General features: G+C 43.0%; 2 protein-coding genes across 2 annotated transcripts; both read left to right on the forward strand.

Moving 5' to 3' along the window:
• The first annotated feature begins 1,450 nt into the window (after positions 1-1,450).
• On the forward strand, positions 1,451-4,858 carry LOC116335014. Its single transcript, XM_031758598.2, has 3 exons — positions 1,451-1,806; positions 1,959-2,116; positions 3,703-4,858. Exons 1-3 carry the CDS (start codon positions 1,629-1,631, stop codon positions 4,435-4,437), a joined length of 1,071 nt encoding a protein of 356 aa, XP_031614458.1. The 5' UTR covers positions 1,451-1,628; the 3' UTR covers positions 4,438-4,858.
• A 592-nt stretch (positions 4,859-5,450) lies between these two features.
• On the forward strand, positions 5,451-11,431 carry ddx18 (DEAD (Asp-Glu-Ala-Asp) box polypeptide 18). The gene is made up of 14 exons (XM_031758602.2): positions 5,451-5,650; positions 5,944-6,132; positions 6,209-6,364; positions 7,492-7,627; positions 7,709-7,809; positions 7,904-8,103; positions 8,190-8,304; positions 9,157-9,296; positions 9,473-9,634; positions 9,893-10,045; positions 10,174-10,287; positions 10,586-10,642; positions 10,726-10,903; positions 11,074-11,431. Exons 1-14 carry the CDS (start codon positions 5,527-5,529, stop codon positions 11,217-11,219), a joined length of 1,971 nt encoding a protein of 656 aa, XP_031614462.1. The 5' UTR covers positions 5,451-5,526; the 3' UTR covers positions 11,220-11,431.
• Positions 11,432-11,456: the final 25 nt, after the last annotated feature.

The following is an 11,456-nucleotide window of genomic DNA, read 5'->3' on the forward strand; positions in this document are numbered from 1 at the left end:
AATATACAATGAGATAAAAATAGAGTACAAATGCTATATACAATTGAGTAAAAATACAACGATGCCAGAAAAGATTATTGCACATTAGTGTCTGTGAAGGTTCTCAGTCATCCAGGTCATCGTAGTCAAAGGAGTTTGCAAAGAAAAGCGTCTGGACTTCTTTAAGTTGCTTGAAGACGTTTCACCTCTCATCCGAGAAGCTTCTTCAGTTCTGCTCCGAAGCTTCTCGGATGAGAGGTGAAACGTCTTCAAGCAACTTAAAGAAGTCCAGACGCTTTTCTTTGCAAACTCCTTTGATTGCACATTAGTGTTATTGCACATTTGTGGATGTGTGTGTTTGATCAGTTAAAGTCTTTATTGTGGAGTCTGACAGCAGTGGGGAGGAAAGACCTGCGAAATCTCTCCGTCCCACACCGTGGGTGCTGCAGTCTCCCACTGAAGGAGCTGCTCAGTGCTGTCACAGTCTCATGCATGGGGTGGGAGATGTTGTCCAACAGGGATGACAGCTTAGCCACCATTCTCCTGTCACTCACCACCTCCACTGGGTCCAGAGGGCATCCTAGAACAGAGGATATAAGAGGATATAAGAGCCAGGTTGGAAAAAAAACCTTAGATTAAAGTTGCAAAAAAGCTATAAAAGTCTCAAAATTACAAGGGAAAGCAAATTTATGGAAAAACAAAACTTCTTTCTCTTTCTCTTTTACAATTTTACTTTACAGCTTCATTTCAAACCTCACCAGTCCTATCAGATTACTGACTGTGACAAAAAAAGAAAGATCACATTACTCCAGTGTTAGCAGCTTTATAATGGCTCCCTGTGCATTAAAGAATCCAGTGGCACTGTTTGCATTTAAAGCCTGCAAAGCCTCCTGCAAGACGCTCAACATTTACTTCCCAGTCAGAATTGCCCATCCAAGTTTCTACCAAAAAGGGGCGTCATGCCTCTGCTGTCATAGAACCAAGAATGATCTCTCAGTTGACCTCAAGCATCATCTGTAACTGTATTTAAGCTAAAGAGATGCAGGTTTTTTTGTCCCTCTTTCAGAAACTGCTGGTCTCTGCAACTGTGGTTAGAGGAGGTGGTGTTTCAGCTTTCATGTGTATTGAAACCGTGTGTGAATTTTTTTGTTTTGGTTTGGGGGGGTTTGTCAGTGCCTCTTTATAAAACACTTCAATTTCTGTTGTTTAAATACAATATGGGCTATAATAATAAAGGCGGTGGTCAAAATAAAAAGTATCAGATATTTTTCATAGTGCATTTTAAAGTATGTTTTCTAATTTCAGAAAAAATATATATATTTAACACAATTAAGAGGGCTACATACTGGACTTAGAAGATAGAAACAAAGTATCGATCCTATCAAGCTAGTATCAGTTCAGTAGATAAAAGCACTGGTATCAGTACTATCGGCACGCCTGATCGATCGGCCACACACGTTTCCAAACCGTCTCAGCTTCGTCTCTCTAGGTTTTAAAGGCTTCCTCCTGATCAGCTGGTGGCAGTAAGCCTCCTTCAGGTTGCTGCGCTGACTGAAACTGAACTGAGGAAGACAGACCGGGAGTCAGGAGCGGAGCTGCCGGGTGTTTGTGCTGGTTTGTGATGAAGAGCGCACACACTCAGCACCATCATGACTCACTTTCGCGGTCTTATCCGTGGGCCACACTGGGGTCTTGCGCTGGACGACAAGCTGATCGACTTCTGGCGCAAACACGAGTGTCTCTTTAACTCTTCCGCCAAGTCTTACTACGACAAGGACTTAAAAACGAAGCTGTGGACTGAGTTCACGCTGTCCATCGGGAAGCACGGTGAGCCTGCAGAATGGAGGGGGGTGGAGGTTGCATCGAGTTCAGGCTGATGCATTAGGCACTAACTCCGTGTATTAAAACTCTAGAGGTGTGGAGGTGTTTCCACACCGTGCAAATCTCGCGACTCCATGTGTCTCGTGTTTTCTCCACAGTGTCTGATGTGGAGAGGAGGGCCAGGTCTCTGCGAACACAGTACGGGAGGGTGCTGTATCACCCGGAGAAGGTGAGCCCTGGACAACAGAAGAGGCTGAGGGAGAAACTTGGTTTCTTGAGGCCTTACATAGTTCGCAGGAGAGGATATTCATCTCTGGTAAGAGTCTGCAAAGAGAAAAATACATTTCCTAAATATTAACCTCCTCATCACAGTTTAAGGGTATTACAACATCAATCGGTGATGTTGTAATACCCTTATTTAGAATAAGTCAGAGGGCTGTGTCTAATGTGTAATTTTTGAAGAATTCACGAGAATGATCAAGCATTTTTTAGCATTTTAAATTTTTGGTTTGGACTGTTTTAATATGGTTTTAATGACTTTAATTCAAAATCAGTCAACAGCCAAAGAGTAAAACTGATAAATCCAGCAGACGACCTCCCGCTGCATTGAACATCACATTAACAGAGAAACCGGCTAGTTTCTCAGATGGTGGAGCACAAATATTCAATTCAAAATAAATGCTTAAGTTGTTCCGGGTCTGATGTGTTTGCAAAGCCATTTTATTTATATAACACCAAATCACAATAACAGTCACCTTGAGGTGCTTTTAATATTAGAAAGAAACACCAAGACTCAGACAACCCTCTATGAGAAAGCACTTGGTGACAGTGGGGAGGAAAATGTCCCTTTTAACAGGAGGAAGAACTAGGCTTAGGGAGGGGAGAGGGAGCTGGCTGAGGAGAAGGAGACAGGACAAAAGACGTACTGTGGAAGAGCGCCAGAGATTAATAATAACTAATGATTAAATGAAGTTTTGAGGACATCCTGATAATAATGAATCAAAATAGTCGCGCCTGTAAGAAATAAATGCATGAACTAGTTTTTCAGGGTCACTCTGAGACTTAAGTTTCTAATTTTAGAGAAATTGTGAAAATGCAAGAGAGCGGTCAAAAATGTTTGTTTTCTCGATTATATTTTGAAAGGTCAGATATAAATTTTGTTTGCAGCTTGGTCTTCTTCTTCTCTCGAACGACTCCTTTTCTTCAGATAAACGGCTGCTTGCATGTACCTGCATGTTCTCCTGCAAGAGGAAATTCTTTTCAACAAATCTGGCAGAAGAACTCTACCCGGGAGGGTTCGTTCCCAGTAGGCAGATGCCAGCAAGTATACACTGCTTTGACTCATGAAACTTTGTGCAGAGGTTTTCACACAAATCTCAGTTAGAGGTAATCAGCTGGTACTTGTAACCAGTGAAAGGGAACTTTAATGAGGTTTGATAAGATTGTTCTTCTTCCTCTTTGCGTGGATGTCCATATTTTGATTTGACTTAAATTGCACTTTAAACGTGTCAGTGGCGTGCACAGCTGTTTGTTTGCATGTTTTCAAGAAGGTCCTGGGTTCGAATCCCCCATGCTGCCGCGGCTTCCAGTCTGGTTTAACCACCCCCACCTCTCTCGCCCTGTGGTAGCTATGACAAGCTTCAGTCCGGCAGCCCTGAATTGGATAAGCGGAAGACAATGGATGGATGGATTATCAGTTGATCTCTGACCTCATTAAAAATGCTCCTGATGAGTTTGTTGCCATGTTTCAATACACACAGAAAACAACATGAAAGGAGGATTCAGATGGACAGCCTCTCCATAGCGACCGATGCTGTCATCATCACAGTGTAGCTTTATCTATAAATCCTCTAAACTGCACGATTTTTTTTTGTTTGTTTTTTTGTTTGTTTTTGTTTGCAGGAGGACAACTTTGTGGATCATGATGATGACGATGAAGAGGAGTTGGAGACTGAGGGGAGCATTGATCAGGAGATGGGCAGCTCGTTAAGCAGTCAGCTGGATGCAGATGGGGGTGGCCAAGACCTGGATGAGCCCCAGTCTGTGGACTCTGCCACGAGCTTTGCCCCGCTTCAGTGTCCACAGCCTCAGGTCACAGAGGTCATGTCTCTGAGTTGTCCGCATCATCACGATGAAGACCATCAACCCGATAAAACAGCCGCGCTCAACGCACGCAAACACGACGTCCTCAACCAGTTTGCTGAGGTCATGCTGGCCGACATGCGGCAGGTTGAAGACCCTGTGCTGCTCATGAGGCTCCGCAGAGACATCACAGACCTGGTGTTCAAAGCTGTGGAGGAGGACGTGCGGAGGCGGTGCATTCGAGCACCATCCTCAGTGATGGGGAATGGGACGCAGAGCTGCTGCAGTCCTCTGCAGCTATATTCAAACATCTCCTGGAGCCAGAGGCTTCGGAGGAGGAGGAATAAAGGATGTAGGACTGGAAGCAGGTCGCAGAGGCAGGAGGAGATTAGGAGGGTGTCCAGGAGTCAGTTAGCACCACCTGTCCATCCAGGGCAGGCTGCAGAGTTGATGAGCGCAAACAGGCCTCAGGTTACTCTTCAGGTGTTTGAGATTAAAAAAGGTGGGGAGCCAGATGTAGTAAAGATCGAAGATGAGCCTTTAGCTCTGGACTGACTAGAGTCTGTCGGGTGAGCAGGGTTTGGAGGGATGGAAGAGGAGGCTGTCATTTTTTATTTTATTTTTTTTTAAAGTTTTTCTTATATTTTTGGATCTTGCACCTCAGGGTCACCGTAGCTAGAATTTAAACTAAAGACACATCTCTGCCTTTGCAAAGTAAATTTTTATAAGCCTGTAGCTGAACCTTTGGATGTTCTTCATCCAGAAAACTGAATAAGATGAAGAAAATTAGCTTTAAGCACAAGGCAGCTCTCTTTGCTACCATAGCTAAAAGAAGGGAAAAAAAAACTTGTCTTGTGTGGATTTTCTGTTGTGAATAAAGAAACTTGTTTTCAGCCTTGTTGGCCCTGTTTTATGGATTGGTAACCTGTCCAGCTCTACACACAGCTGTGATGGATTTATGAGGAAATATTTGCAGTTTTCCCCACTGTCCTGCAGATGGAATCATGGAGACCCACTAAGTCACAGCTCCTCCTTAAGAGGACTGCGAATTAAACCCAAAAATTATGCTTTTTAAAAAGACAAATTTCTACTTTAATCCCAAAACAGTATTTCAAGACTAATTTATTATTCCAGCCTTTTCACCCTGCAAAATTAACATTAAAGAAATTTAATTTTTAAAAATTATTTATTTTTTTCTTAATAGGGTCTTCATTCATACATTCATGTCCATCAATGTATGTAAACTTCCTGCCACAAATGAATATATCTTATTTGTTTGTTTAAAAATAAATAATAAAATCAATTAAAAATTGTTGAAAACGGGAAAAAAAAGGTTTTGGTGATTTATAAGTAAAGCTTCCTGGTAATGTGTTTTAGTACCCTAACTGTAGTGCCTTAAATGTTTCATAATATTTAATTACTCCACACTTCAGTGTTAATTATCTTTATTTCCCTCATAGGGAAACATTTTTTCCCCCGTGTTCAGGTCTCTTTTCTTGTAGGCATTATCTCGGTTGTTTTCACAGCACGCGGGGTCCTTTTTGATTTTCAGTCAGGCGCTGCGGACTGCTGCCTGTCTCTGCTCCACTGAGGGGTCCTGAGCGTCACTCACATACACACGTGTGCGCCGTGCTCTCGGTAACCATGGCGGACCTCCAGATGAAGCTTCTCCGAAAGAAGATCCAGAAGCGAAACGAGAAGGACAGAGAGCGCAAATTGCAGAAGAAGAAGCGGAAAGACGAAGTAACAGGAGAAGAAGGAGAAGATGGTGAGTGTTTGATGGCTAGGTAAACTCTGATGTCGCAGGCTAAGCTAACAGCTACCTCTCGTCCCTGGTCCGTTTCTAACTTTTTTACTCTTTTACGGTTTAAATCTGAGTTTGGGTTTCACTGTAGCTGCGCATGCAGGTATATTTTCTCTGCTACACAACTGCATGCGCATTTCGCCGCATATTAGCGCAAAAGATTAGCATACAAAACAATTTAGCTAGCATTGTGCTAACCAGGCTTCCAGAGTTTTCCTTTGGGGTTTATTAGCAACAAACTTTTATCATACTTCCAGTGAGTCTGACGGTGAGCTCAAACGGGCTCCAGGAGGAGGAGGTACCCAGAGAGCCAAAGAAGAAACAGAAAAAGAAGAAGAATCAGGAGGAGGAAGAGGGACCAGTGGAAGGGACCAGCACAGAGGAAACTCCGATGAAGAAGAAGAAAGCGAAAAGGAAGCAACTGGCTGATGATGCTGAACCTCCAGGTAAAAACAGAGCCCTTTATCCGCGTAACACACTCAGGTTTGCTTTGTTAAATTAATGTCTGTGTTCTGATTGTAGCCGTGAAAAAGAGCAAAACTGTAAAAGAAGAAGAAGACGAGGGGGAGGAGGACACAGAGGAGGCAGAAGTAGCAGATGAGAATGGAGACGCAGCTGCTGACAAACCACAAGAGGAGGAGGAGGAGGATGAGCCTGAGCTGCCGTGTGGACTCACAGGTACTGAGTGAATCAGGTTAATTGCATGTGAGGAGGTTAATAGTACAGGCCGGCTCTGCCGTGCTGCCTTCATGTGTTGCCCGGTCGCTGCTTCCATCGTGAGCCGGGTGTCAGCTGAGGCAGACAGAAACTCTTATGGTGGTCTTTGTGGGCGGCTTCTTCAATGACGCCTCTGACAGGAACGACTGTAAGGACACACTGAATCAAACCATATCTGCGCTCTGTTTATAATATACACTGGACACTTTATTACACCTGTTCAGCTTGGACTGGCTCATATGGAAGAAAAATCGTATCATAATTTTTACGTCTTAGTAACTATATCATAATATTATAAGATAATAATAATGTAATAATTAAAATCAGTAAATCACTGTCAAGCTTAAAGATTCCTTTTTACTCCTAAGTGAAGTTATGAGGTTGCTCTTGACTTAAATATTATTTATTTTCTACTGGAAAATGATAAATGTACCCTAAATGTATTTTCAAATAAAAAAACAAACAGTATTTATAAGAAACTAAAATCTTAATTCTGACCAGTCAAAAGCTTCAAGATTTACAGAACACAAACAGAAGAGAAAATCATTTTTTCTATGGTCAGTTTCAAGTGAATAATAGAGATTTTAATTATTAAATGATATTAAAAATTAAAATCTAAAAGGTACTTCATTCGTACAGGGTAAAACAGCTTTAACTTGTTGGGAAACAATTTAAATAATTAGACAGCAAACGTTGTGTATTTGTAAATAAACAGATCAGCTCCTGGTGGAGAGCCACTCCTGCCTCGTTCTGCATGTCCAGCTGTTTTTTAAGGACAGAGCGTAGATTCTGGATCAGACTATGTTAATCTAATGACCTCTGAGTCACTTTGTCTTGTGACATGGGGCTGGAAATTGTGCAGAATGTCACCAAATTGCTCCTGGATCACTGGAAGAAGTTGATCTTTGAGGGTGTTTTTAGTCTGGTCAGTTAGCAAAACCTCACAACTGCTTTTATCTTATGTCTTTTTTTTTTATGATGACATTCAAGGGTTGTACTAAATACATTCGTGGCAGAAGAACTATAAACCTGTGCATAATCAAACCATGATGTAATGTGAAAAATCCACAATTCTCTGTCTGTTTCAGGGGCGTTCGAGGACACATCGTTTGCCTCTCTCGCCAGTATAGTGAGCGAGAACACGCTGAAGGGAGTGAAGGGCATGGGCTTCGAGCACATGACCGAGATCCAGCACAAAAGCATCCGCCCTCTGCTGGAGGGAAGGTGGGTTGGTTGTCCATTTAGACTCTGAGCTGCTCGGCAGAGGCGGCAGAATAACGTGAAATCGTTTGCTCCTCTCTGCAGGGATGTCCTGGCTGCGGCAAAGACGGGCAGCGGTAAAACTCTGGCCTTCCTCATTCCATGCATCGAGCTCATCTACAAACTCAAGTTCATGCCCAGGAATGGTGAGCTGCCGTCTGAGTCTCCTCGTCTCCTGCTTAGCTTCATCCTCCTCTTTCTCACTCTCTGACTCTGTAACTGCTCTCTTTTTCATCTCAGGCACTGGCGTCATTATCCTGTCTCCTACACGCGAGCTGGCCATGCAGACCTACGGCGTGCTGAAGGAGCTGATGACACACCATGTGCACACTTACGGTCTGATCATGGGAGGGAGCAACCGCTCAGCTGAGGCCCAGAAGCTCGCCAACGGCGTCAACATCGTGGTGGCCACACCCGGACGGCTGCTGGACCACCTGCAGGTGAGAAACAAAGTTCTCTGTTCTTCATTCTCATTTTTAATACTTTGAGAAGAACACCGTATGAGTGGCTTGTTCCACGTCTACAGAACACGCCCGGCTTCATGTACAAGAACCTGCAGTGTCTGATTATCGACGAGGCCGACCGGATCCTGGAGGTGGGCTTCGAGGAGGAGCTGAAGCAGATCATCAAACTGCTGCCGAGTATGTATCAGTGGACGTATCAATAAACCCAATAGTGAGAAATTTATGCACATTGATTTAGTTGGTGATTTGGCACAAAAAACTTTTAGTTCTTTGAAGAAGCGGTTTGATTTCCAAAGCAGCAAAGTAAAACCAACTCATGAGCATTTTTTGTTCAGTCTAAACACATTTAAATTATGGACCTTAGTGACATCGAACACTCTGGAATCAGTCCAGTTAAAAAAGAACAGTGTTTCAGGTAGAGCGGATAATGTGTCATCATGACCCTTTGGTTTAACACCAATTGTGGTTTTGAGAGAAGTGCTGCTTCTTTTTACTCTGTGACTCTAAAAGAGGAAGTGAGTGACATGTAAATAAAGAGAAATGTGGGGTTTCCTGCTTTTGTATTTAAAAAACTGACCACTAACCTGTGACATGAAGCAGCTTCCTGTTTTATAAAGACAGAGATGATTAGTTCGTGTTCATTAATCATTCGGCGAAAAAAAACCAAAATACCCGTTTTCAAAACTGTCTTTTCTTCCTGCACGTCTTTTTGTATTGTAAGTGTTTTATTCTCATTTCTTTGATTTGCCTTTGCTTTCTCTGAAACAGTAAACAAGCTCTCCATTGCCCTAAACTCGTGCTTTTAGTTTAATTCATTTAGCAAAAAATATTCCGAACATCCTCACAGCCCTCAAACATCTGTCGTTAGCTTTGAAGAGCTGAATAAACCTGACCAGTGTTACCAGGATTAGCTGATCTTGGATCAAATCCTAAATCGGAGTGTAAAATATCCTGAGAGTCCTTTAAACTCCAGATGTTGTTAAACGCTCTCACTCACTCCGTTTACTTTCTCTCGTTGATGTTTCTCAGAGCGGAGGCAGACGATGCTGTTTTCAGCCACCCAGACCAGGAAGGTGGAGGACTTGGCTCGCATCTCCCTGAAGAAGGAGCCCCTGTATGTCGGGGTGGATGACAACAAAGACAAGGCCACAGTCGACGGCCTTGAGCAGGTACTCAGTCATAAACTGTTGTATACAGGCCACATCCAAAGAAAACCTAGTTCCCTCCTTTCAGTATTTCATAAAATCACATCAGTTTTACTAGATGGTCACAAATGACAGAAACAGCCACAACTCTGTCTTCCCTCTCGTTGCTGATGCAGTGATCTCTCTGTCTCGTGTTTCAGGGCTATGTGGTGTGTCCATCAGAGAAGCGCTTCCTGCTGCTTTTCACCTTCCTGAAGAAGAACCGCAAGAAGAAGCTGATGGTCTTCTTCTCTTCCTGCATGTCTGTCAAATTCCACTATGAACTGCTCAATTACATCGACCTGCCCGTCATGGCCATCCACGTAAGCTCTCCAGACGCAGCTTGCATGAATCTTATCTAAATATACAAATATACAAGTGGTCAAAAAAAAAAAAACGGAGCCTCTAAAAGTTAAAGTTCTTGGGTTGTACCTGTGAAAAATAAGTTGGCTGATGTTAGAAGCAAATGGTTTTTCTTTTGTTTTATTTTATCCTTTGATATTTGAAGGGTGACGGTGAGCAGATCTTGACCTGCAGTTGCAGCTGTTCTGAACGTTCCTTTGCTTTGTTTCATTTCGCAGGGCAAACAAAAGCAGACCAAACGTACCACCACCTTCTTCCAGTTCTGCAATGCCGACTCCGGCATCCTGCTGTGCACAGACGTGGCAGCTCGAGGGCTGGATATCCCAGAGGTGGACTGGATCGTGCAGTACGACCCTCCAGATGACCCCAAGGTCAATATGTTTTTTGTTTTTGTTTTTATATATTGCATATACAGTATTAGTTTCTCATGTTGATTTATTGAGTTGGACCAAATATTCCCAGAACGGCACTAAATTTGAGGTTGATTTTATTCCCACAGGAGTACATCCACAGGGTGGGCCGAACCGCCAGAGGCATCGATGGCCGAGGCCACGCGCTCCTCATCCTGCGGCCAGAAGAACTCGGCTTCCTGCGGTTTCTCAAACAGGCCAAGGTAAGCAGATCACCTGCCTGGTCATTTCAGTTGTAAACGCACATACAGACTTTTAAGCAGGATTTGCCTTTAAATCTTATATCACATATAGTTTTACGGTCTCTGTTGGAGGCTGTTTATCTAAATCCTCCCACTGTGCTGTGGTGTCCCACAGGGCTCTGATTTGGGACCTCCTGTTTTCATTTTTTAATGAAAAAATATGACATGGCAATGAAAAGATGTTCATAGACACTGATTGTCCCTTTTTTGTGTTGATTAGTTTTCTTTAAAGTCTGCATTCACGTTTTATCTCATCTAGGTCCCACTGAGTGAGTTTGAATTTTCCTGGAGTAAAATCTCCGACATCCAGTCTCAGGTGAGAATTAACGTGCAGTTTACACTCAGCAATGCCTCAGATATCAAACGCAGCTTTGTGACTTGAACTCTGTCCTCCCTCAGCTGGAGAAACTGATAGAAAAGAACTACTACCTCCACAAGTCCGCCCAGGAGGCCTACAAGTCCTACGTGAGGGCTTATGATTCCCACTCGCTCAAACAGATCTACAACATCAACACCCTGAACCTCCCCATGGTGGCGCTCTCATTTGGATTCAAAGTTCCTCCATATGTTGATCTCAGTATCCTTTGCTGCTTTTTTTTATTCATTATGCTTGAAAACATCTGAATGTTACAGAATTGACCGTTCAGATAAAAGGTTGTAGCTCTCCCGGTGACCAATAGACAGAGGATCATTTAAAAAAAAGAAAGAAAGAAAAGTTGTTCTCCTTAATTCAATTTTTCTCTTCAGACGTGCACAGCGGTAAAGGAGCGAAGCTGCAGAAGCGAGGTGGCGGTGGTGGTTTTGGATATCAGAAGTCCAAAAACGTGCAGAAATCGAAAATCTTCAAACACGTGAACAAAGGAAAAGGCGACCGGAGGCAGTTCTCCCGCTGAGCCTCGGATCCTCCCCCTCCTACTTTAATCCCATGAACTTCCTGCTTCAGAGCAGTCGGACTAACCCTTCTCCCTCAGACGTCATTTATCAGTTTTCATGCTGAAACATTGTTTAAAGATATTTTTGTAAATGTTCACATCTATTCCCTGTATTGGCTATCAATTGTCCTTTCTTTCTTGTATTTGCAGCAAATTAAACCTCTAACAGATTAGTGTGTTTTATTCATATCATTCTTT

The sequence above is a fragment of the Oreochromis aureus genome, linkage group 16 (assembly GCF_013358895.1).
Source record: "Oreochromis aureus strain Israel breed Guangdong linkage group 16, ZZ_aureus, whole genome shotgun sequence".
NCBI classification, from domain to species: domain Eukaryota; kingdom Metazoa; phylum Chordata; class Actinopteri; order Cichliformes; family Cichlidae; genus Oreochromis; species Oreochromis aureus.

What these genes read in the sequence shown, in the direction of transcription:
- LOC116335014 (XM_031758598.2), top strand. Translation starts at nt 1,629, where the DNA reads ATGACTCACTTTCGCGGTCTTATCCGTGGGCCACACTGGGGTCTTGCG. An exon ending in GCTGTCCATCGGGAAGCACG is followed by an intron (nt 1,807 to 1,958) that starts GTGAGCCTGCAG and finishes TTTTCTCCACAG; the next exon opens with TGTCTGATGTGGAGAGGAGG. An exon ending in GGAGAGGATATTCATCTCTG is followed by an intron (nt 2,117 to 3,702) that starts GTAAGAGTCTGC and finishes TTTTGTTTGCAG; the next exon opens with GAGGACAACTTTGTGGATCA.
- ddx18 (XM_031758602.2), top strand. Translation starts at nt 5,527, where the DNA reads ATGGCGGACCTCCAGATGAAGCTTCTCCGAAAGAAGATCCAGAAGCGA. An exon ending in TGCCCGTCATGGCCATCCAC is followed by an intron (nt 9,635 to 9,892) that starts GTAAGCTCTCCA and finishes TTCATTTCGCAG; the next exon opens with GGCAAACAAAAGCAGACCAA. An exon ending in ACCCTCCAGATGACCCCAAG is followed by an intron (nt 10,046 to 10,173) that starts GTCAATATGTTT and finishes TTATTCCCACAG; the next exon opens with GAGTACATCCACAGGGTGGG.